The following is a 26,474-nucleotide window of genomic DNA, read 5'->3' as shown; positions in this document are numbered from 1 at the left end:
ACTTCCATCTTTAAAGGACAACTAAAACGGACGTTAAAAAGATTCTCATAATGCACAACTATACACCATTTTAATTTGTTTAAATACACACTGCAAAAATATTTCTAACTATTTCCATTCTATTAATACTGTACATAGAAAGCTGTCAGAGTTTTGCTACATTTCACACACAGGTTTTTTTCTTAAACCATTTTCCTTTTCTTCCCACTAATTATTTGCCCTCGTTTTAGGCAATGAGACTACCCCAATCTGGCACTTAGTTCACATTGCAGTTACTAAACATTTGATAGAAACAATTAAACTTTATCTTGAAGAAACGATCATGTGCTAGTAAGGCAAAAATCATGTGATACGAACACATCCTGAATCCCTTTTTTAAGGTTATGTGCAAATATTAAGCCATCTTAGGCTGCTGATTGTGAAAACTGCCTTTCTTAGGTGCCTGTTTCCTCAGCAAATCCAGAGTGCAGTCAGCATTATTGGTTTTACTGCACCTTTTTTATTATTCCTATCTGCTGGCCTGAATTGAATCTCCTGGATCGCAATCTGGATATTATAGAAACTTCAGAAATTGTTAGGAAACACAGACCTTTTACATTCAATAAGCTCAAAAAAAACCCAGTCCAACGGTTGGCAAGTACAAACACAAAACAAAAGGGGGAGGTTTCCTGATATGAGATGAATTAGTCTGTACTTCTGGTTGATAACATATGAAAACATACAAAGTTCACTGACCTCTGCTCTTTTTTTTTTTTATATATATATATATACTGTTCTCTCCAGTTCCATACCATGGTGATGTCCAACTGGCCCCATCTACTACCTGGGCTGCCTCAGATGAATCCTTCCCGCCACGTTGCGCTCTTGACCAAACAGCTACAGCACTGTATGGCGTGCCACCAACTAGTGCAGCTTAAGGGCTCCACATTGGCTTTGGTGATCATCACCTTAGAGCTGGAGAGGCTGACTCCTGATTGGTTTCCTGTTATTACTGATCTGCTAAAAAAAAGCACAAGTAGGAAGCAAAATGGCCTTTGGTCACAAAATTTGAGGGCAGGACACCGAGAAATCAATACAGCACGTGTATTTACAACCAACATTGCACTTCAGCAGCCTTCTGAGAAGCACGTGTCCATGTCCTGCCTTTGCTGCAGACCTTGCTAGGGCTAACGAGAGGGAATAAAACTGCAGTTAAGGCTGGGACTGAGGACGGTGCCTTCCCTCTGGCAGGGGCACGGGGTTTCCAATTGCTTGGCCACAGATAGCTCCTGCCTGCTGAGCAAGAAGACATTCTCCTACGACAGGAGTGTCTAGAAGCACCTAAAAACGTGCCCACTGTGTCTCCAGCCTCCCTCTGAAGACTGCCAGAGCTTCTAACTAAGTTATGTTATATTATATATAATAAGAAGCATTATATGCTTCTAAAATACAATCAATTTGGCTTCTAATGACACACATTAAAGGCAAGCTCTGTTTTATTTTGTTTGTTTTTTTTTCTTAAAGCTTTTGTCCATAAAACACATACCTTTTAAGAGAGCACACTTAGAAGGCTGAAGACCCAGGCTGTCAGCTTACAGTCGATCCATTCTGTGGTCTTGAATTTGACCACACTAGCCCAGCCTCCTGCCAGCCACCTCCGAAGGGGAGCGCTTGCCCACCTTCTGTGCAGTAGTCCAGGAGCTCCTGGTTAAGCGTTTTGCATCAGGGCCAACATGCATATTGCTGATATGCATCGATTGAGGCATCCAGTACAGCCTGTCCCTGTCCCTGCCCTCCCCCTAATCCCAGAGTTACAGGAGCGGCCAGAAGAGAGAAATTCATCATGAACTTAGAAAACATCTGCATCTTTCCTTACAGGTTAACAGCATTGAATTCATCCGCTGCAAAGAGCTTGTGGATCAAGAACTAATGCACCTGCAGCCATCCAATGCTGTTTATATTTTTTATCCCATCAGTCAAGCCATCCAGGGCCATCCCAAGGCAAGGCCACCCTACCACGACCCTTCTGGATTGAAGAATTCCCATCGAGTGAGGCTGAGGGTGGCTGTAAGCTGGCCAGTTTCAGCACCCTTCACACCTACTACAGCCCAAATTCCTGATGACACCATGGAGACAGATGAATACTACGATGGATTCGGGCACCTGTACAGTGAGGATGGGGGAGCGAGTGGTGGGAGGGTGAACGTGGGTGGCTCAGCTGAGGCCTGGAGAAAGCAGCTCCCCATGTCCTCCCTTACAGCCAGCTGAAAGGGACTAGTGGAGAATTAATTACTAATTAATAATTACTGCGTTGGAAGCAGCAACAACAGCGGCCGGCACAACGGAGCAGAGGTGCTGCTGTGTTTTTTAGAGGACAACGACATTTAGTATTATCTTTCTATTTTTTATGTCCTTCCCAAGCAGTGTGTGCTACCCCTCAGTTTTTAACATCACGTAAAGAGAGAAAGCTGGGGAGAGGAAGGACTTGGTCACAATCCTACAACTCAGGGATCAAGACGGGATCAGCCTTGGCAGAAGGCTACAAACTGCACCAGAGAGAACCAAGCATCCCAGAGTTTATGTTTAAAATAGCTGTGATGAAGTGTGACAGATGGAGCCTTTCATCCAGCTCGCTCCATTGTTCTCTCATTAGAGCTAATCTGACTTGCCCCATGGGGGAGGGAGCAGGAGCTGCTTCCAAGGAAGGGGGAGCTCCCACTGCTGGCTCTCTACAAGTAGTCCTCAGGTGGAACCAAGGGTTTGATGTAGTAGTGAGAAGACTGAGAACTAAACCCTCCAGTTTTTCACAAGGAATCCAGGGGGCTGAGGTCTGTGCTCCTTCCTGGTTAAGCCACTAAAGACCCAATCCCAGTTCCTCCGAGCTGCGGGAAATCGTGTCTTGCCTTGGGCCCTCACCAACCAGCGTGTGCTGTTCAAGATTTTTTAATTTATTCTGTCTTACCAGACTGGACAATACAAAATGCCTTTAATTAATTCCCCACCACGTTAGTTTTTATTAACTGCTAACCTCCATAGCAAAGCTGTTTTACAAACTACAAAGGTCAGTTTAAACCTCCAGTGCACTTTTTAAAACCAGCCTTACCCATTCTTTTAAAGTAAGTGTTTTCTTTGGGTTTTTTTCTTTGTTTCCATTCTTGTTTTAAACAACAGGGCTAGCATTTCCGGGTGATTTCTATCCTAGGGTGAAGGTGTAATCCAGACAATACTGGATGAGTAACACCAGCACACCCGCACGTCCTGTCACACAACAGGAAAGGGTTTCAGAGGGACAAGGCTACCAGGTCCCCACGCAGCAAGGGCCAGGCAGCAGCACGCTGGGGAGATGTTGGTTCTTCATGCTGCCTACGTACCACAGGGAAGATTCTAATTTTGTGCTAGGGCTCTTCCCTTCCCCCAGCACAGCACCTTCCTCTTCCATCACAAGCTGCGACTTGACTGCCTGCCTTTTTGAAGGAGGCAGGTTGTCTTTTGTAGTTTTCAAATAAAATACAAGTGTGGTCTGCATGTTCTCCGGGTGCTCCTTGAAGAGTCCAGCCAAACACCCACACAGGTCCCTGCAGGAACCTGGGGTGCACCTCTGGTTCTGCTTTTCCTCCCATCCCTTTGCCCTATCTCAAGCATCTTCACCAGCTCCGCTGACCACTGGACATGCGAGCAGAAAAATGCTACATGCAGTAATTAACACGCTGTAACTTTACACCACGACAACCATACCCCTCCTGTTTTTTCCCCCAGCTTCGAGCCTAGGTACATAGTTTCTTGCCCGTAAGCTGGATGACACATTAAAAACCATGAACGAACCTGCTTTTCAAAACCTCTCCACATGTGTATGATCAACATTCAAAAGTATTCATCAACAAGGGGTTAATTCTACAAGGTGATGTCAGTGCTGAAAGGCCATCGGGATCCTGTGCTCCCAATCAGGGTGCGAGATGCCATACTGGGATGGGAACATCTCCCAGGACGCGCTGCTGCTGAGAGCACACGCTCCCAGTGCCGGAGCTGCGATAAAGGAACCAACACTGGTGGCTCGGCCTCAGCAGGTCCAAGGTGTCGCTTACCTCTGCGTTCCCGTCGTTAAAAGTGGAGCTTCCTGCCCTAACGAACAAGCGCAAACTTCAGCAAGAAGCTGCCGTTGCAACGGGATCGTTCTTGTTACGGAAAGAGCATTTTTGATAGCCAGAGCTGCACAGATCCCCTCCTTACTGGCAGAACGGAGTCTGAGGCTGTTGTTACCCTTCCCTGCCTGGACAAGTCCCCAGTAAGGAGACTGGCACACCGTGCATCCAGGTGACAGCAGTAACGGGAGCAACCGTTTTGCTCAGCTGAGTTTCCAAGGTGATGACTCTCATTTCTGTGCCCGCCTGTTGGGACCCTGCGTAGCCTGCACGCTGCAGACACAAGTTTATTCCACCTGCAGCTCAACTCACCGCTGCGGGTCCCAGAACTTCTGCTACACGCGTTACTGGCGAGAACGTGCCGGGTTCAGCCAGTACGGTGAGTGCTGGCACAGAGCGGCCGTGCTTAGGGCTGGTTTTGTGAGGATGGTGGTTTTGGGGAACATTCAGTCCCAGCAGAACTCCAGAGAACATTTGCAGAGTGTTTTCAAAGAGCTCTCAAGGTGCCCCACGGGGACTGGGTAAGGCAGGCTGCTTCCCCCCTAGGCTCCCCGTCCCGCGCTCCAGCCGTCGGCAGAGCAGCGAGGGCAGGATTGTGTTGGCAGCAGCCAGATCCCTCCCCCTGCAGAGGTCTTGGCCCCAGCGAGCCCCCCCTCTCAAACCCAGCTCCGTTGCTGTTGCCTCACTTCAGGCCAGATTTCCAGATGCCTGAAGATAACACCAGCCTGTAAACAAAGCTGCAAGTACATCTGAAATCCCCTATGGTTGGTTAAGCATCCACAGAATTTTGTCCTTCAAGAGGTTTCCTGGCAGACACACGGATGCTCAGATCCAAATCAGAACCGAAACATAAACCAAACGTTACGTCACCTACAGAAACAGTGAAGAAATTCAGAGTGACCCCCGGCCACCACCACATCTCCCACTCAAACCACCACAAAAACGAAACGTGTCACAGCTAAAGGAAGTCACCCAGGAACCGTTCCGTGTCAGGATGAAGCTGCCGCACTGCGGACCAGCATTCACCAGTTTCAGATAACAAACCTGACTCGGTGTCGCTACTTACGGTGGGCGTGGGATGACCGAGAAGAAGAGTTCATGGTTGCACAAATAAAGAGACTTCTGTGGTCAGAGAATTGATCGAGATGCAAGAAAACAGCAGGGGGAAGAGTAAGACAGTAGTTGTTTTACCTTATCACAGGTTTCTGACAAAATTTGCTGGTACATCACCAAAACACACAGCAGCAACTCACAGGAACCAGCACCAGGATCGGAATGATCTTTCAGAGCACCCAGCAGCGTACCTCGAGGGTCACCCATCCCAAGTGCCTCCAGACATGTACAAAGCCTTTAGAGCTCATCTGGGGTTGCCTCTATGGGTTGTTTTTTTTTTTTTTCCTAATTGGCTTTAGTGTTTTAAATTCAATTTGAACAGTACTTACAGTTCGATTCTTTAAGAATGCAGGAAAGTACATTCGGATCAAGTGATGCATTAACTCCTGGCAGGTCTCAGCAGCTCCCCTCATTCTTCCTCAGAAGGCATGCAACTGGAATCCCACTGGTGACCAAACTATGGTCATAGCAAATGGAACTTAATCAAATCTTCTGAGCAATTTGGAAAAAGAATAAAAATGCTTTTATTCCCAATTCACCTATGCAGATGGGAATCTTAACTCGATAATAGCCCCAAACCAGATTAAAGTTTTGCCAAAGGAAATAGACTGGTTTGTCTCAAAAGAGAACACAGGTGAGTTTAAAACAGTCATCAAGAAGCAGCAAAGGGTGTTTCATTGCTCAGCTCAGCCCGATGCTCACCACCGCTTCAGCCTTCCTCCTGTTTGGTGCAGAACACAACAGACACGAAGACAGACACAGCCACCTATGTGGACTTCCAGCTCTGAACGCCCAGCCCAGCAGGAGACAGCCTGCTCAGACCCTGCTGCTTCCCACCTGGTCCCACTTCCACTGATGCCCACGGTGCCTCACCCTGCCCGCTGCAGGGACAGGCAGGGATGAGCAGTGGGGGATGAACACGCTGGTCATGGGGTTTGGTGCCTACTACCTGCAAGTGGCAGGAGCCTCCAGAACTTCCCCATGTGCCCAGTTTAGTCATTTTCAGGCCACATATCTGTTACTTGTTGAGATTTATTTCCAAGTTGTAATTCATGCCAAGGGCATCCAGAGGTTTCAGTGACCGTCACATACAACACAGCCCAAGGACAGGAGCTCTGTGCCCATGGCAGTCAGTGCCTCTACACCATCCTCCCTCATCTCAACAAACTCTTGGGTGGTGCTGGAGACCCGGCCTGCCCAGTGGGACCCTCGCTGGGCTCCATCACACACCCCCTGTTCACAGCCACATCTTGTCCCTCTCCGGTCACACCACCCAGCACAAGGCAGGGGTACGGGGTGCAAGGTTCCTCCAAACCTCCTACCAAGGACTGGTTTGCACCCCCAGCCCCGTGGCAGGACACCATGGGGCAAACAGCAGCTTGGAGCAGGGGAAGGGAGTCTGCTGGCAGCAGCCCCCCAGACGTATGGGGACACGCAGGGGACATCACATTTTAAACACAGATATACAGAGTAACTGGGTTAACAGGGAAAACTGGAATAATAAGTGAGGGTTGTGAATGTGGACACAGCACTGTGTTGTTCCAGTGAACATAACCAGCGTACAAAAGGTGGTTTTAACAGATGTTTGTTAAACAAGTCAGTTTTGTTTTTATTAAACCCAGCTTTGGTACAAGCAGGTCATTCCTGAGATTCTTTACAAGGTTGTTTAAAACAAAGATAAACTGGGACCTCTCCCTGTTCCTGTGTGAAGTTAGACTGGGGCACAGACATCACTTTTTTTTTTTTTTTTAAAACAAGTATTTGTGTAAGGGGAAATCAGTCTGCTACAAACACAGAACTCACAGCCAGGAACGTCGCGTCTCCAGCTTTAAACCGTTTCCCATCTATTAACATATAACATTTAGTTGTCCTTTAGAATGGTTCCATTCTCACCCACCACATCCCAGTAAGAAGTGCCGGTGTCAGGACTGGCCAGGCAGGGTTACCCAGCCCCAAAGCAGCGAGCGGGGAGGTGGGCAGGGAGCCCTGGGGAAGGGGTCACGCTGCGGCACGCGTGTGCGGCCCCTGGAAAACTGAACAAATGAAGGTTGAGGGATTTTGGTTATCAAACCCGTAAGTAAAAAAGCTACACGGAAGAGTTATTGCTAAGAACCGTGAGAAGGCAGCTGGGAGGTTAGGGACGTTAGGAGGTTCTCTGGTGGCACCCCAAAAGCAGACCGAGCAGAGGGCACAGGGACAGCCCAGCTCAGCGCGGGCACTGGCCCAGCTGCGTCCCGCGTCCCTCTGGGTCAGTGTTAACGGCTTCGTACGGGCTCTCGCCCAGTTTAGTGTTTGGGTTTTAGTGCAAGCCTTAATTAGCAATTTATCGTTTGGCAAGTAGCTTAGATTTCAACCTTTATCAAGAAACCTGATCAAGCAAGCTTCTCCCACTCAGAAGATACAGTGCATCTTAGTCCTTGCTAGATAATCTCTTCTGTGCAATATATGGCAAGCTCAAAGGTGAAAGCACCAATTAATTTCTTCTGCATGAGATGTTTTGGCCTTAATAAATCTTCTAATTAACATATCTTCCTGATGTTATGGAGCACGCACTGGGAAGACTAAAAAAGCTACAGAAAGAACAAAAGAGAATCAGCATTTAAGTTTCAGTTATTTACATTAATTAAAGACAGCATGAAAGGTCTAAACACAACTGTGACGTACGCCGCTCGACAGCGTGCGGGGCTGGGTACAGCCATTTGGATTTGAACCACCACAACTTGGAGAAGCTCTTACAGCTGCCAAGATCTTGTTTGGAGCAGGTAATGAGAGGATCGATTTAAAATTTTAACGAGGAAAGACTGCTGACAGGGAACATCTGAGCAGCCACGTGCTATGGAGACGCGGGATGGGGAGAGGTGCAAGACATGGGATGGAGAGAGGTGCAGAGCCATCTCCAGTGTGGCCAGGACCGCAGGCACTGCCGACCAGTGCAGGCAGCCCGAGCTGGCAGCTTTGCCCTGTCCTGGCCTCACAGCCACACCATTCTCCCCATCGAGCAGCCTCGGACACGGAGCCGAGGTTGGGTTTGGGTTGGAAAGCATCACCATGTCCCAGGGCCGAGGTTGGGTTTGGGTTGGAAAGCATCACCATGTCCCAGGGCCTTGGTCACCAGGTTTCAGCTCTGGAACTGCAGGACAGGATCTACCTCACTGCTGAGCTGCTGTTATGACACCACTTTGCATTTCTCAAGCATCTCCAGGAGCTTTGCAAATATCAATAAATGATTTTAACAGCACTCCTGTGGAAAAATAACTTGCCAGTGTCTGTCATCTGGAATCACCAGGTCACCCATCTTTAAAACGATCAGCTACTCTGCCACCTTATTTCCCAATTAATTCTTAGGTACCTGAATGCACTTTCTCTTCTGTGGTCTCCTAGAAAACGTGGCTTTAAGAAGTATTGAGATGGAAAAGGTTGCAAAACATTTCATACAAACCACTTGGTATCAACTTCTAAGTCCTCAATAAGGCTTACCCTTGAAAAATTTAAGAGGCTCAAGCAACAACTTTAACCCAGCAGCACAAGCTCAGACGTTCACCTGCGCTTTGTCGGCGATGGCTGCAGCGAACACCACACCAGCTCCAACCACCGCTGCTGGTGGACATCCAGTGGCCACACAGCAGGTACTGCGGCGGGGGCAGCCACCCTGGTGGGATGCCAACAGGCAGCACACGAGATGACCAGAACTGCCCCACAGAGCACGCACCAAGAACTGCCCTTCAGGTAGAGCTCCAGCAGCGGCTCTCTCCAGAAAAAGAACCCCAAACTAAAGCTGGGCTCTTCTCTTGGCCTTCACCTAAGTGTATGATGTCCTTCTCCAGAAAAGGCACACAGCTGTGGAAGTACCATCAGGAAACTACCATCCCTTTTCATCCTACCCTTAACTCACCTCTTTGGGCGTCAGTACATCAGTGAAACTGCTGGAAAAATCGACCCGCTCGGTCACCAGATCCCACAACGGAGAAGTACAAACAAGCCTGAAGGCTATTTTTGCCCAAACAGGGATGGTATTTGAAATAATACCTTAGAATTTCTCCCCAGATTACAGATGAGGTGCTTTTCTGCATACTGTATGATTAGCTGATTGTCAATTAATTAGCTAATTTTATTTTTTTTAATGTTCTCAGTAGTCGTGAGACATCCTGCGACCGGTAAGCTTTCAGTCATTACACGTCATTACTTCAACAGCGATCCGCTAGATAACACAGGAAAGCCACTGCTAAATAAACGACACCACAAAAACTCAAAATACATGTGAGATTTAATAAAAGAAAAAAGAGTACAAAGTGAGTGGAAAGAACTGAAAGTCAACCAAAAAAAAAAAAAAAAAAAGAAAACCAAACGAACAAAGAACACCCCGACACATTCGGAATGACAAAGCGAACGGATGCGGCATGTCCGAGGGGCTCCTACCCCCCCACCCGGGGCAGGTCCCCCAGGCACCTCCACGTGCTGGGAGCCAACCACCCCATCTCCATCCCAGGGCACCCACCGCAGCCAGACGTGAAGCCTACAGAGCTCAGAGCCCCCACAAAGCAGATATTAAATCAGAAAGCAGCCAACATACATGATGGTAAATGTTTAAATGATAAAAAACCGGATAGTTTTTCCTATCAATACCAACCTTTTACAGATAAATGTACAAAACAGCTGAAAGATGTGTAACTGAAGAGCGTCAGTCATTTCTGAAGGGTTTTTCTTCCACTTCTAGATTACAAGATGTAAATTTTCGGACTGGAGTGAGATTAGTGTCAGCACACCTTTGTATCTTGTTAAATAAAAATAAGATACAGAACTGCCCTATATACCACATACTTAAACCTTGTCTCAGCCAAAAGGAAAAATCAAGTACTAGAGAAAAAAAAAAATTACTGAGTGCCATTGGGAGGTTATGATGAGGTTCTAAAGAACAAGTAATGACGAGGAAAAGGTATGTCTGTCACAACATAAACTCAATGTATATATAATCATCATCATTAAAATGTTGTTACATACATTCTGAATGTCTTCACCAGAAAAAGCTGGGAATTTCTCCACAATGCCCATGGATTTGAAGGTTTTTACTCTTTCATTATCATCGTCATTATCCTTAACTATCTGTTATTCTAGGAAAAAAGAATTGATCTCTGATGAGCCAGGCCAGATAGAAATCATTTGCATAGATCTTGCTGGCTGCAGCATGAGATCGGGAGAAAACTATCGACTGGAAACGTGATGGCGAGGCACCAGTTGCACACCCAGTATCACGGGTCACTGTTTTAGCCCAGCCTTTGTGCACTGGTCTTCAATGCAAAACAATGAACCAATAGCACTGCTTACCCATGCAATAGTGCACCAAGTTTCTCTGATTAGGAAAAAATCAAAATCCTGCCCGAATTCGCTCCATGACTGGACTGTAGTCAGTGGTGAGCTGGAATTGTCTTCTTGCATGTAACCACAAGTTGGGTTCCTTGCGTGTTTCCTCTGAGATAAAAACACATTAACCCACCAACGCTGACAGTTACTCTTCAAATACATCTAACCTGGAGGCACAGCCTTAAAAATTAAATGTTCAGCTTTCAGCAGACTCCTAACAAGTGCACATAACTTCTACTCTTTGAAAAATGGCCCTGTTCGAAAGGTACCGGGAGATCTTCATGAGGTTCTTTCATACACGCATCAAGTAGCACTGACATGATTTTCCATAGCAGCCACATAAAAGGCCAATGTCCGTATGAAAACAGTTTAACACCTGAGCATGTATTATATTATATATAAAAAAAAAAAAAGCTGCTTTGATGGGATATGCACGTTGAAGAACCTCATTCTACAACCCAGCAAAGTGCTCCCCTCAGGACCAGACCCGTAACGGCTCAAGACCCAGGGCCCTGCACCATCTGCGAGTCAAATAAGGAATTTGCTGACATCTTAACTTAAAGACAAGTCTTTAAGGAAAAAAAAAATAAATCACAAATCCGGTAACATTAATAACTAAATAAAATGCACACACTCACAACTTACACTAAGCCAGTCAGTGTTTTACAGACTCTAAAGACACTATGTGAGGGTAACAGAAAATATTTTGCTTTCTTTTAGTCTGTTGTCTGATGGATGGAAGTGGGTCCAACTATTTTTCCATGACAACATGGCTAGTAAGTCCCTATTCAGTTATCGTCCTGCCTTAGCACAAAACGGTTTGAGTGGAAAAAAATAATATTGATCCTAATTATTCCTCTAAGCTCAGTTTGCCCAGGAAAACACGGCTGTGACTTCTAGGCACGAGGAGCATCAAAGGAAGCACCTTCTAAGAAGAAAACAGAGCCTATTGGCATAAATATGGTGCACAGCTCCAAGTCAGGGGGTTCTCCTTATTAGGCACATATTAAGTTTAAGGTTAAAGAGTGGAAAGTAAGATGACCACTTAATAGTTTTTTCCACAACAGTAAATACATGGTAAGTGACAAGTGAAAAGTACACAGATCCTGTAGTTCCATCTTATACAACAAACTCTTATGAAAATCTTTCTATATAAATGTTCTACTTTAGCAGTAAAGAAAATTCAAAACATTGTCCTATGAAGTTTATTAACCACTCTCTTTCTCTTTATATATATATATTATAATGATGTAGAAAGCGCTTAGAGTAATTCAGGATTAAAATACATAATTACTGGAATGAGGGTTATTCAGACTAAGATTCCCAGGGCAGAAAGTTTTTCTACCCATTCTAAAACCGGATTCAAATCGAGACTTTTGTTAGAAAAATAAACATTTCAGCATTCTTCATCGCACTCCTCACATTTGTGCAAGTACAGGGGAAGGTAGACGAGCCTCAAGCAGTCACCTCAGCCAATTAAAAAAAATATTAAACCTAGAAAGCAAGTATTTAGCTGGTGGGTAAGATGAGTTCAGACAAAGAGTTACGGCCACTTTATGCACAGCTGCTCAATCACTGGGTTTAGAACAAAACATCTTACTTTAGGATTAGTTGACTTTGTTTAACAAAACAGACATGGTAAGGTTATTTCCTTAAAACCTCCTGATAAATTTTGTACAGACAACAGCGAGGTCGTTACACGGCAACCACCGAAGATGCTCATTTTCTCTTTCACTTTGGTCACTCACACAATGTTATGAGAAGGGTCACGGGGAAAACTCAAGCAACTTAACCACATGAAAGCACCAAGTCCACTCTTGCCTGAAAGTCTGTGTGTGATTAACTGAAAGAAACAAAACATAAAAAAAAGCATGAATTAAAGTTGTGAAAATTAAACAAAAGCAAAAAATGTAGTGAAATATGTTAAAAACACCAGAAAAAAAAAAAAGGAAGAGAAGGGCAAACACTGCTCGGGATCTGGAGAGTCGCAGACGAGAGCAGCCCGGCGCGCTGAGCACCGCGCCACGGAGCACGACCTGCTCGGCGAGCTGCAGGCACAAAGGGACCCTCAGCACAAACACTTCTCCCCCCTCAACATTTGCAATTCTTCCATCTCCCTTTTTTACTTAAAGAAGCTACAAAAAAACACTGTGTTGAAACAGGAGACGATAAAAGGTTTTAGCTCTGCTAGAAATGGAAACGAGAAAAAAACATGCCCTCCCCAAGCTCACGGTATGTTCCCAGTTCCTGCAAGGTCCCAACATCTTGCCCATAAAGCCAGGACATGCCTCCACTCGCCATCCCCATCCTCTGGGGAGCTGCGAGGACCGTCCCAGCACCGATGCTCCCCTGGCACCTGTGGGTCCCGTTTCCTTCTCGCCACCCCCGGGCGGGTGCCTGCCCCCGTGCAAGCAGGGTACAGACCCCCAGCTATTGTCACACTCAGCTCTCCACAAGCACCAGCTCAGCTCGGGGCACAGCCTGAACCCCACGCTCCACCAGGGGAAGCTTTGCCGTCGGTCCCAGCGGAGGACGCCGCCTGCCACCGGGTCTCCAAAACCCAGCTGCCTTCCAGCCCAGTTTGGTTGAAAGATCTTGGTATGAAAGCTGGCAAAGACATTCCTGCTGCTTGCCAGGGAATACATGGATCCTCTCAATTCCAGTGAGGTCTGTGGGTCAACATCCAACCGACCGCCTGGGATGCAGCAGTGGGATGGGTCAAGGAGAGGCACCTTCCTTTGAATTTTTTATTACAAATGTCATTCTCCTGCTCGAGCAGAAACCCCCACATAAGATATAGATATAAGAAAGAATTCTTTACATTGAGGGTGGTGAGGTACTGGAACAGGTTTCCCAGAGAAGTTGTGGCTGCCCCATCCCTGGAGGTGTTCAAGGCCAGGTTGGATGAGGCTTTGGGCAACCTGGTGTAGTGGAGGGTTTCCCTGCCCATGGCAGGGGATTGGAACTAGATGGTCTTTGAGGTCCCTTCCAACCCAACCATTCTATGATTCTATGATTCTATGAAATGCCAAACTTTGAACTAGCTCACAGGTTTGCAAAAAACCCAAACCAAACGCAAAAAACCCAAACCAATCCCAAACCCCAATCTAAAACCACTTTCCTCTCCCTGATTTATGCATTTTACTCCTGGTGATGGGGCATCTTCTCTAGCCAATGCTCCGGAGCTGGAGAGCCCCCGAGCCCCAGCATGGCACAGGGGTCCCCAGCGCACACAGCGGGTGCCCCTCGGTCCTTCGTACGCCGACCGAGCTGCCTTCTCCCGGCCCCCACTTCCGACTGCAGGCTGGTTTTAATCACCACCCAGAAGAGGAAAGGTGTCCAGACTCACATCTGCAGGTGGGCTAAAACCAGCAAAGCACGGGAAACCCATTTCTATCGCAGACACAGACGGAGCGGAGGGGAAGCTGCAGCGTTCCCCGCCCGCCCAGCTGCGCACAGCGCATCACCGCCAGAGCATCCCAGCGACCGGCATCGCTCACACCAGTTCACAGCGTGTGGCTCGGCGGTGCTCACTGTCTTCAAGGCAGGCCTGGGCCCCAGGCTGCCCCAGTATTCAGCCCCCAACTGGTGTAGCTGAATTAAACCCCACTTTCAGCAGAATATTTTACAAACCGTTGTGGACTCCGTGTGTGAGGGGAGATGTGCCCAAAGCATGCTGAGAGGGCTGCAGAACAGAGTGCTTTGGTTTTGTTTCAACACCAGCACGTCTACACTCCAAGGAAAAACGTTAAATAATACGCACTGCTACCTTTCACAGGAAGAAACCAAATTACCAGCATGTCGGCACGCAGAATGAGCTCCTCTAGTGCTGCAGCTCGCAGCAGAGGAATGACAGAGCACAAGATCTCACCAGCAACATGAAGCCGAACGTTGTGCTGTCAAGAGCAAACTCGGGTGTCACTACTCTCGATGTTTTTGTTTTTTTTTTTCCTTCCATCACTAAAAGGCTCAGAAAGCGTTGCCACCAGCCCGCGCTGGATCTGACAGATCACAGTTCTGATGCTTGAGCTCCTTCACGCAAGAGGAAGTAACAAAAAACGGTGGAATAACAGAATTACCAGCTTGCATGATGGCACGCTTCTCTTTTTGCTCCCTAGCCAGTGTTCCTTGAAGACTGGCTTGAATGAAAGCAGGATCATTCCCCTCCTACCTTTTCTTCTTGAACCTGTTAGCCCCATTCCTGCTCTATCATTACACAACCAGGCAGCTGAAGAGCATTATTTACATGCCCTCGCTCCACACTCTTGCTGACTTCTGCAATGGCAAGTAACCTTGCAGCAAGTGAGATAAGATAAGACTTCTGCCTTCAGGGAGAAGAGCTTCTTGTAAGGAAGAACTGTGTCTGAAGCCCTATCTCACACGGAGCCCTAATGAATTTCCAACCGCATCTTCACTCTAAGCTGCTGATTCCTTCTTTACAGCTGCCTCTAAAAACAAATTAAGCGTGCTCTCCAAAGAGCCCCAAGCCTACGGATCACAGCGAGGTAGTGCGTGATGGGGGACCTCATCTGGGACACTGCAACTTTGTCAAGATTGTCCCCGCTCATCCCCGCTGGGGAGAAGATGCAGCTTCTTTCCAGCCTCCTTCCCATCCGTCTCCAGGAGCAGCCGGCTCACAGGGTCACTGAGCTGGCAAAGAGGCAAAGGCAAACCCGTGGGGACTCTCAGCCTTTAGAGAACGGCCCCAAATTGTGGATTTCTCCCACCTGCAGCCGTCAGGGCTTGCCTGGGCACAGATGGACCTGTCTCTCCTCTTGTCAGAACGGTAGGAATTACGATTTCAAAATCCCCTTTTCCATTTGCTGCCTAAGCAACTGGACAAACATTAAAGCGTCCTGAGCGGACACCCAGCGTCCCAGCGGCAGAGGAGAAGACTCGAGTTCAGTCACTTACTTTTTCTTGTCTTTGTCCTTCTTCAGTGGCTGCTGTGAGGTAGCCTGCAAGGATTGGGACTGCAAGGTTTCCACTGCTACTTTCCGCCTGTTGAAGGCGTTCATCTCTTCCTCCAGCTCCCTCCTCTTCTCTTCCACCTTCCTTTTCTCTTCCTGGTGTATCCTTTTTAAGTGCTCAATTTCTCATGCAGCTGGTAGGAGACAGACCCTCTGAGCATGGCATCCAGCACGACCGTCCGGCTGCACTCCCCTCCTGCACGAATCCCCACCGCCCCCCAGGCCACCGACCAGTGAGGGGTACAGCACCAGTGTCCCCGCACAACGCACGCCCGCGGACAGAGCTGACCTCTGGGCAATCACAGCCTCTCCACCAAAAGCAGTGAAGACACAATAAATTCAGTTCTGCCTGACAAGGCATATCAAACCAGGAGAAAACGTGAGCCCTGGTAAGTGCACCGAGGATCTCGGCTTGGTCTGCAGCCCTGCAAGGGGCTGGGGACATGGTGGACCCTCTCGCTCCTCACTAGTTTCGAAGATGGTCCATTTCTTTCCTCCCCAGCCACAGCAGCTGCCCATGGCCTCACACCACTGACCCAGGAGACTCCAGCCCAGCTGCCCCCTTTACTCTGCTGTCCTGTGAGCCTCCAGGAGTGAAGCCCTACTCACATGGATGCTCATCAAAACGTCCCTGCATTGCCCTTCACTCGCCAAGCATGCAGTTGAGTCTCCTACCACACTGCTCAGGCGAGGAGGACCCTTGTTTCTGAGGCACTTAAATCAGTGATGCTGTTTGAAAACATCCCCCCATGTCCCCTCCTCTGCATGAGGGAAGGTGTGTGCGTGTCTGTGCTTTGGCTGGTGAGGTCTCTGCAAGAGCTGCGTGTGTTTTCCAGGATTCATACGTTGCCCAGACCCAGATCCATGCTGGCTGTATTTTGGGCTCCTTCACAGGTTTTTGGCACCACCCACCTCTCTCTCCTTCTCCTTCAGCTCTGCCTCCGTCTCCTGACTTTGTTAACAAACATTTGTCTCATTTCTTCTCTTTCTTCTGGAGCTCGCCCAAGAACTCTTTCCTTTTGGTCTCGTACGTTTCTTGGAGGCTGGGGAAGAAAGCAAACAAAATCCAGACTCTTTGGACACCAATGAGTTAGGGATGGGGAAATGCAGGCCTGTCTGCATTGCTTAAAGACAAACAGGCAGGAAAGGGAACGCCATCAACATCAGCTGCAAAGTTCAAACCCAGCACTAGTATTTTCCAGCCCAACATTCCAGATAGCACCTACAAACCTCTCAGTTTTTTGGGGGGTGTCGGTACCAATCTATTGCTCCAAATTGATGCTAGACATGAAGGCTGCTCACCTGAAGGGCTGGCTGTCTGGATCCGTGTCCTTGAAGCCCATCTCTTCAGTTTGCCACCTCCTGTACAGCTCATAGTGGCGAGTGTGAGTCTGCCTCCCGAAGATCCTCCATGTTGACTCGAATCAGCATCTCCCGCAGTTTCACAAAGTCGCAGTGACTTTCCATTCTCAACTGATGGCAAAGGGACAAAGTCAGCAAACCGCACCCACGGCGGGGGGAGGCACAAATCCACAAACAGATCGACTCCAGAGCCTCCCCCCACCAAGGACCTCGACCTGCGCACACACGGCACAAGGCAGCCCCTGGATGCAGGGATTTCCCGTTGCTACCTGCCAGTAAGGATGGGAATACAAGGGGAAGACTGGCCAACCCACAGAAAGCTGCACAGCACATCTCTGCCCGGTTCAGCGCAGGGCACCTTCATGCCCAAACACTGGTGGGAGGGCAGAGCTGGGAGGGGGTGCCAGCGTGGGCACGTGCACGCATAAGGGAGGTTTGCAGAGGGCGCCCGGCTCGTGGCACCGTACCTTGCACCACTCCCCACGGGTACTGCCGAGCTCTCACCAGCTTGTTCCCAACCTTCACCTCCTCCGTGCTGCCAACCACAGCGAAGGGCAGATGAGCCTGAAACAGAGCCAGGACCAGGGACTCAATGCATGGACTAACCCCTCAGAGATCAGCCTGACCATCAGGTGCCCTCGCCCAGGCACAGGATCTACTTCAAAAAATCCTCTCCCCTGAAGCGAACAGTCTCCAAAACTCCGAGCAGTCTCTACTGTGAACTGGGATGTTACGATAGAGCAGCGTAGGGCCATGTCACAGCTTACTGGCAACGCTGGCTGGACTGAACTCGATGGAAAATATTGTAGGAACACCATGATCGTTGCTGATGTCCCTCTACCCATTTGTCAGGTTGTTCTGGCAGCTGCAGCCTCCCCGCACGCCAAGAGCGAGGCAATCCCTGCCTTGCAGAGAGCACAAGCAAAAGACATCCGTGAGCAGGGCTTGGCACAGCGGCGAGTGTGTGGGCACTGGAGGGGACATCTGCAGGATACAGCATGTGCTCGTTGCTCTCCAAGCCTGCAAAGCATCGAGCGCAGCGAGGAAGCAGGGCACCGTGCTCAGGCACCGCAGGAGAGGAGCCACAGAGCAAATGCTTTGGTAGGACAAGGTGGACAAAATCCCTCATGTTTAGGAGAAATGGATCCAGAAGCGTGGAAATTGGTAGAGAAGCAGCCAACAATGTTTTCCTTGCAGGGCGAGGGAAGGAAAAGAAAAAGCAAGCAAAGGGTGGCTCCCGTTTTCCTCCCCAATGCACACAGCTTGCAATCATTTTAAAAGAGTGCACCCTCCAAATTTTTCAGGAATTCAGCAAAGAAGCACTATTATAGTGAAAACACATATCTAGTTGACCCAGAAATCAATTGGCCATTAAACGTGGGTTTTTTTAAAAAAAAAGGGAGATGGTGGTGAAAGGCCAGACAAAGCATGTAATCAGAAATAGCTATGCGGAAGATGTTCTTTTTGATGAAATTGATTAAAAAAAGCTACTTTTATTTTAAAAAAAATAACATGGACACATTTCAGCTGTTTCTACTGCAATAGCTACACTCTGACACAGGAGACAGGAAACTTGAAAGTGTTTTGCACATGCTTTAGTTAGGTCTGCATTTGAGCTCTGAATAGAGTTTAACAGTTTTTCTTCCTTATTTTCAATTGGTTTTCTCTGCTTAGCCTCTGTAAGTCAGAAGGCTAATGTGATCTTAACTGTAATATTTTTATTCAAACGAAAAGTAGCCTAAAAGCAGACAGAATGAATTCTGAAGTAAGTATTTTTCAAAAACTCAATAAAACCAAACTTTAGAGCCGAGCTGAGTTTCCCCAGAGAGCCCACAGATTAAATAAGAGCCTTGTTTTAATTAATTCTGTATGCAACAGCCTCAGGCATCCGTCAGATCCACAACTCAACTTTCAAAGAGATTTAGTGTCTGGCCAGTCCAGTGAAACTTGCCCTTTAAACGCATTTTTGTGCAGCAATTTAACTTGTCACAACTTCGGGAGGCAACGACTCACATTCATCACAGAGTTGATCTCGGCGACTGCTTCGTCGTCCGTGGGGAACTGATAGATCTGCACACCGTTGCTGACCAGCTCGCTCATGATCTTGATCTTGAACTTGTGCAACTCGCTCTTGGAGATGGTGTCTGCTTTGGCAATAATCGGGATGATGTTCACCTGCAGCAGAAGGAAGGAAGGAAGGAAAAACAAGGAGGTGAGCAGCAGTGGGGCGAGCAGCTGTGCCAGGAGCGTGGGTGCCCGCGGGGTGACTCGGGTCCTACCCCAGTTTTACATTTCATAAAATGCTTTACATTTCATAAAACCACAAAGCTGCTACGTTTTGCACGCGAGCTGCAGCACAAGCCCAGCTGAACACTAGAGGGAAGAGTTTTCCAGGATTACTCTGGCTACGAGACTTCCCGATAAAAGGAAGACAAACACCCTGCAATGAACACACAACGAGCAGATCAAAGCCTCTGCTCTGGTCCGTGTGTTTGTTACACGCTTCGAGGGAGGCGGAGACAGCGGGACCGTCGCATCCCGAGTTATCCCCAGTTATCCCAGTGCTGGCTGTGCTGACGAGCTGTTTCAGAAAACAAGCACAAGGATGAAAACGCTGCAGCCAGCTGACGTGAAGCCTTCCCACGCTTAAGCAGAAGGAGCAGGGACTCCTCAGGTGCTTTTGCCGCGGCTGCAGACCTTTCCGTGGACTCCCTGAGCCCCTCCGTGGGGATCACGACTCAGGCGTGCAGGGACCACCTGGGAAAGGTGCAGGGTGCCACACAGCAGCCAGGAGATGTGTTTTCATGGTGTTGTTGCCCAGCTTTGGTTTCGCATCCACAGCCTCGTGCTTGGAGAGCTCCAGCAGAGCAAGATCTGTCAGAGGAACCTCCATCAGATAACGCTGCTGTGCCCAGAAAAGCCAAGTGCAACACTGCAAACCGCTGCTTAAACAAACAACAACAAAACTCCTCTGCCTGGACAGCAGCCAAATCATAGCAGTAAAACACAAAAATTCAGACAAAGGAGAGGAAAGTCTGATTTTTCCCACCTGACATTTCCCAACAGCCAACGCTTTTTGTCCTGCAGAGCAGAAACTCATAGCAGCCATTTGGTCTCCAATGGGTGCCCATTAAAATAAACGACCTTGCTTTCCCAGCTCCAGTTCTCTTTGTAGCTCAGTGTTTTTTCCAAACTTCTTGTTTTTTCTCCTCCCTCTGGTTTAGTACTCACTAAACACAACGCCATTTACTGGCTCCAAAAGAAAATTGTCTTAATTTGCCTCATTGCAAATTTACCTGAGAGAATAAATTCCTTATTTTTCTCAGCCACTGATCCGGCCTTTTACCACACAGAACAAGGTCTGCTGGTCTCGCTCCACTCTTCAGCAGACTGATGTCCTCATTACAAAGGTAAAAAGGGCCATGACCACAGCTGGGTGCCTCGCTGACCTGCTCAGAGCTGAGGTTTGGACCCACCATCTCGCACAAAGGGTCAGCTCAGGGCTCTTGTACCACCCGCCCAGGAGCAGCGTCTCCAAGGGAAAGGCTCTGCCCCCTGTGCAGGGGCTTTGTGCTCTCCATCCAGCCATGCACACTACAAACCAGCACTAGAGGTGATTTTAGTCCATTTGCAGTTGGCCTAAGGGATTCCAGCTCAGCCCCGCTCACAGCGAGGCTTGTCCCAGGGCTGTCCCAGCGGCAGGGGAAGGCAGGCTCCGCGCTCACGGCTGCTGCCCCAGCGGCGCCCAAAGAAGGTGCAAACCAAAGGCAGTTCCAATCCCCTCCAACCAGACTCCTCATGCTTTGGAAAGGCAACTCACAGAGTTCACAAACCAAAACGATTTTACAAGTTCTTGTATTTCCTGTAATCAACAGCCAACAACCATACCATGGAGTCCTGGAAACGGTATTCGAGTGTATCTCCCTCCTTCTCTCTTCTTCCTTTGTGAGTTCCTTGATTTTTTTAATTATTTCTGGTTTTATTTTGATTTCATGCATGCCTTGGAAACCCATAAGCTGGAATCCCATGGTTAACAAGTGATACCCAGGGCACCATACAATTATCTTCCTGTTTTCCTTTCTCCGATTTTGAGCACTGGCACCCAAAAGCCGCCTAAGTCTACAATGAGCTCATCCCTTTATAACGAGGAGAAAGGACAGAAAAGTTTGGAAACAAGAACAAATGACATATGAAACGCTACTGAACTGAACGGTGTGTCTAATCCTGCCCTCCTACAGCACCTTCCACACATCCACTTCTATGCTGTGGCACACCACATTAGTGCCAAATAAAGTGATATACAGCTAGCTAGAGAATAAGTTACCTCTCCTTTCCTTTACTCACCTAGTAAAAGGAAGTAGTCATAGAATAGTTTGGGTTGGAAGGGACCAAACCCTCTGCAAAGAGCAGGGACCTCTTCAACTACATCAGAATCATGTGAGGCTTCTCTCTCCACTCTTACTTTTACACAAATAATGTTTATGTTGGGTTGCAGGCAAAATCCCAGATCAACATTCTTGTATCTCATGGTGGAAGAGCATTATTCTCTATTTAAACGAGTTAACTACTAGAGTGTCATCCCACTGAATGCGACAGGAGTACGTGTCCCCTTGACCACCAGTCCACATGCTGGAGTCTTTGCTGGAGCTGGAATTACAGCCAGAGGAATTCTGTGCTTCAGACAAGACAATGAACTCGCATGCACGCCCATAAAATGCACCTCCTTCTCAAGTCATCCTGACCACAGAGTTATTGCTCATCTCCAAAAATAAAACTTAACAAGAATGTGCTGAAATAAGTCGGTTGGTAGAAAATAAAATATGCTACATGTATATTCACCCTGTGAAATACAGCTGGATTTTTCCCGATGTCCAAAGTGCTCCTGAATGCCAGTCTCAGTGAAGCCAACAGGCAAATCCTGCCTGGGAAACCAGGCAGTGGAGGCACAAATCAGCCTGAAGTGTCCCCACTGGCCAGTGACCCGCCTAGGAGGTGTCAGCTCACGAAGGGCAAGCAATTAGCCACAGCTCGTAAACAGCACACGCTGCTGGAAACCATCCAGGGACAACAACCAGGGAGCCCCGTGATGCCCACGGCAGCACACAGCTGTGCCGTCACTTTCCAGGGCACGGCTGCATTTTAAGTCAATAGATCACCTTCTCAGCTCAGCTCATCCAGATGCAATTTGATTTATCTCCTCTTTTTCCCAGGTTAAACCCACTGGAAGCCAACCCTGCCAGGTCAGATGTGGTTCCCACCTACCAGCCAGCCACATTTCACCTGCTCCTGAACACGCTTCTGTCTCTCTGGCTGCAATTAAACACCCAGGCAACAGCTGGCCATGAGCTCAGCCAAACAAATATTGTATTACAGTACAATGGAAGATTTTGTTTACCAGCTTTACCCAGAGGGATTTTGTAAAGTTTACACTAAAAGCAAGATTAGTTATCGAAACCGTCACACAGATTGAAAAGCCTGCCCAACATCCGACACCACACCACTGGTGTGCTAAAGTGAAGGTGTCACTGAGCCAGGTTCCCACAAAACCCGTGTTAAAACAGCCTCAGAGGCTGAGCCAGCAGAGCACGCAGCAAAGCATCGCCCCTGATACACCTTTCGTCTCCACAAGCTCCATCTTCAACTGCAAAACAGGGGCCACCACCCACGTAAAGCTTCCTGGGGTCCTCAACAGCAGAAGGACATGGAGCTGTTGGAGCGGGGCCAGAGGAGGCCACGGAGATGATCCGAGGGCTGGAGCACCTCTGCTATGGAGACAGGCTGGGAGAGTTGGGGCTGTTCAGCCTGGAGAAGAGAAGGTTCCGGGGTGATCTTACTGCAGCTTTCCAGTGCCTAAAGGGCTACAGGAAAGCTGGAGAGGGGCTTTGGACAAGGGCGTGTAGTGACAGGACATGTGGCAATGGCTTTAAACTGAAAGAGGGCAGATTTCCATTAGATCTAAGAAAGAAATTTTTTACAATTTGGGTGGTGAGGCACTGGACCAGGTTGCCCAGAGAAGCTGTGGCTGCCCCATCCCTGGAAGTGTTCAAGGCCAGGCTGGATGAGGCTTTGAGCAATCTGGTGCAGTGAAAGGTGTCCCATGGCATGGGGGCTGGAACTAGACCATCTTTAAGGTCCCTTCCAACCCAAACCATTCCATGATTCCCAAGAGGAGGGCCAGGGTCAGGTGTGCTCACACGCTGCAGATGTGAGTCAGGGCACATCACCTCTCTGCTCGGCCACGGTAAGCACTCGCTGTTACCAGTCTGGAGCAGACAGAAAGCTGCCTGGGGTTTGCTGACACCCACTTCACTCTGCCCACACACTGGTCCCCGTGCACGAATGGTTCATGTGTACTGGGAAAGGGGCACAGTGCCACCATGTACAATCCTTAAGTGCCTGGAAAGCACCTTGGTGTCCTGGGATGACACCAATGCAGAGATGCAACATAAACCTCCGACACCTAGAAAATATCAATGGTCTCTACGTGCTTATTCATTTCCATGTGCCTGCTTGCACGAGGCCACCACACCATGAAATCCAGGATGTTCTCACACCATGGTAAGAAGGGAGATGAGAGCAAAGGGATAAAAGGACTTCAGAAAGGACTATTGAAGTGGAAGTTTAGAAATATGAAAAGCTTGCGTGCACACAAAGTTCTCATCTCTGCACAAGTACAAAGGATTTATTTTGGTACTACCCAAAGACCACATTAAAGGCAGCCATGGGGAGATGTGAAAAGTAAGGAACGCAGAAGGAAAGGAAGAGGAAAGCTTTGTGGGACCACCAGCACCAAGGGGAATCATGCAAAAGCTTTCCTCCAAACATATTTCTGGGAACACGTAATGCTGGCACCGTACCAAGAGACAAGAGTTTATTAAGGGAAAGTTTTTGGAATCCTGATGAAGTCAGTGTAAGAGCCACCACGGTTACAAACAGCCCACTGCAATGGGAAGCCAGTGCCTGCTCTGGAGCGGGGCCAAGGAAAAGCTGGCCAACAGCCCCAGGTGGCAAGGGCCAACTGCAGGGACTCGGTGAGGGGGAACTCCACCCTCCAGGAAAGTCCCATAGAGCTGCCCATGGACAACAGCCAGAGGAGAGAGCGTTCCCTAAATGTAGTCCAGGGGATCCTCAGTTACTGCAGGGTCCCGGCTGCCTTGCCTTCCCCCTCTGCAGAGTGACCAGCAGCTGCCATCTGAAAGGAATCACACTGCTCTGAAAGGTAGGAAATTCTTGCAAAGAAAAGAAGAGATGCTGCAGTCACTAGTGACCTTTGAAGCCTTCTGCAGCTCCCTGGAAGCCAGCTGGAACAACCAAAAGTGTGTCAGAAATCTCCTCCGAGCTGCAGGAATAGCAGCAGCAGCCAGTTAAGTAACCCACTGCCTCCCAAGGCAGGACAGCTTAGGCACAAAGAAGCAACCCTCAGCTAGACCCTTTCACGACCCACTTTTAGGATTCCCATGACTTTGAGAGTATCTCATCATATTTACATTTTCAGAAGATATTGTGATTTCCTGTCCAGACCATCTGGCACCACCAGCACTGACAGCTCACGTACTCCCCGCGTGCCAGCATGCACAGCCAACGCTTCTCTTCAGCCCTTGTCTCCTCGCTGCTGACCACACTTTAGAATGTCTACAGCTGTGGTTGCTCTCAGCCCCTCTGTCCCTGCTGACAGGTCAGGACAGCAGAGGTGGGTCCACAGTTTCCACAGCTCAACTGCAGGAGCCAGAACACATCCTCACCTGCATGCCTGTAAAGAAGAGCTAATAAAGATGCAGTTGATGACTTTGATAAATATAAATTAGTCTGGGTAAAATTCTTATAGTGATGGATGCTCTAGACTTTACACAGCTAGCTTGAAAACAGGTTTTTCACTCTTTTCAGGAAAGCCAGTGAGAAAAACCTCAGCAACCCATCAGGGCAGACAAAGTTTTACCAGAGTCCTAAAAACGGCTCAGCTAAAATGCAGGAAGGACTCCAACACTTACACAGAAGGAACAAAACCTTCCCCATGACCATCAATATTAACAGAAGCATCATCACTTCCAGAAAGATTGTCTCCAATCCCTTACCTTGCTATCCAACTTCTTCATTGTCACCAGGTCCAAGGACTTGAGCGAGTGTCCGGTTGGGGTGATGAAGTACAGGCAGACGTGGATCCTCGTGTCATGATAGTTGAAGAGAGATCGGCGGATTTTCAGCTCTTCTTGCAAATAGTTTTCAAACTGCGTATCAATGTACTCAACTATCGGCCTGTAACTAAAACCATACCATTAGCAACCCAGATACTGGAGCTCAAAATTAAACCGTTTGAAGGCTTAAGGAGTTCTCCTACACATACCATGGTGTCATTTCAAAAGTAGTTATTAAGACTCAAACAATTTAGCCTTACAACAGGAAAAGCATGGCATTTACACGCAGACCTTGTAATCCAAAGGTTGTTGGAGTCTCCCGAGGCTGCGCTGCAAAGCCTAAGGACACCGAAGCATGGCAAGATGACTCCTTCCACAAATCAAACTTTGCCCAGATCTCAGGGCTGAGCCATCTGGCTGTAGCAATGCAACATGACCAAGGAGAGACCTTGGAGTCCCAGAAAGCCTTTACCTGGGGCTTGAGCAAGATGTCTGTGTAATTAAATGAGACGGGTCCAGAGACACCGATCACTGCCAGAACACGTAATTCCCAACCCTGCACTAAGGACAGCTTGTTAACTGCTCACGCTCCTGGAGGACACCATGGTCTGCTGGAAAGACCTCCTGTGACCTCTCCTTTTGGCTCTTCACCCAACCCCCTCCACACTTAGTCCCCAGAACCTGAGTCACTGCAGGGAGCTACTCCATTAACAGAAACACGGACGACTCCTCTGCCACCCCGCAAGCAGGGCTGCAGGCAGTTCACAAGCCCAGAAACGCCAAGCAGCTGGCACGAGACCTGCCTTTCGTCTTTATTTATCTGGTCCCCAAATCCAACCGCGTCCACGATCGTTAGCTTTAGGTGGACGTTGCTCTCCTGCAGATCGTAGGTCCGTGGCCGCAAGCGAACTGCGCTCTCGTAGTGACTGGCTTCCTCCGTCTCAAACGTGGTATTGAAGAGGGTGTTCATCAGCGTGGATTTCCCAATGCCGGTCTCACCTAGGAGGGAGAAATCATCAGCCCACTGCAGCATGAATTTGTCATGAATTTCCCAAGAGGAAATGGGTATAAGCTTAGTCAGGGGAGATTCAGGTTGGATGTTAGGAAGTATTTCTTCTCTGAAAGGGTTGTCAGCCACGGGAATAGGCTGCCCAGGGAGGTGGTTGAGTCCCCATCCCTGGATGTGTTTAAGAATAGGGTGGATGATCTACTTGGGGATATGGTTTAATGGGGAATAGGGACGGTTGGACTCGATGATCTCTAAGGTCTTTTCCAACCTAGAAATCTATGAATCTATGAAGAGGGTGTTCATTAGCGTGGATTTCCCAATGCCAGTCTCACCTAGGAGGGAGAAATCATCAGCCCACTGCAGCACGAATTTGTCACAGGTACTTCAAAGGACATTAATTACAGAGCAGAAC

General features: G+C 48.3%; 1 protein-coding gene across 1 annotated transcript; it reads right to left on the bottom strand.

Annotated features, from left to right (window-relative positions):
• Nucleotides 1–789: 789 nt before the first annotated feature.
• On the bottom strand, nucleotides 790–26,038 carry SEPTIN8 (septin 8). Its single transcript, XM_086621904.1, is given in 11 exon segments — nucleotides 790–999; nucleotides 15,504–15,684; nucleotides 16,465–16,509; nucleotides 16,512–16,544; nucleotides 16,547–16,602; nucleotides 16,862–16,953; nucleotides 16,955–17,032; nucleotides 17,384–17,485; nucleotides 18,935–19,096; nucleotides 24,994–25,180; nucleotides 25,857–26,038. Coding segments are annotated over 11 exon segments (1,269 nt in total). The 5' UTR covers nucleotides 26,024–26,038; the 3' UTR covers nucleotides 790–833.
• Between the last annotated feature and the right edge of the window lie 436 nt (nucleotides 26,039–26,474).

This window comes from Tauraco erythrolophus, chromosome 16 (genome assembly GCF_009769465.1).
Source record: "Tauraco erythrolophus isolate bTauEry1 chromosome 16, bTauEry1.pri, whole genome shotgun sequence".
In the NCBI taxonomy this organism is placed as follows: Eukaryota; Metazoa; Chordata; class Aves; order Musophagiformes; family Musophagidae; genus Tauraco; species Tauraco erythrolophus.
Note: the sequence above shows the minus strand (reverse complement) of the source record. Positions and strands in the feature narration are given on the sequence as shown.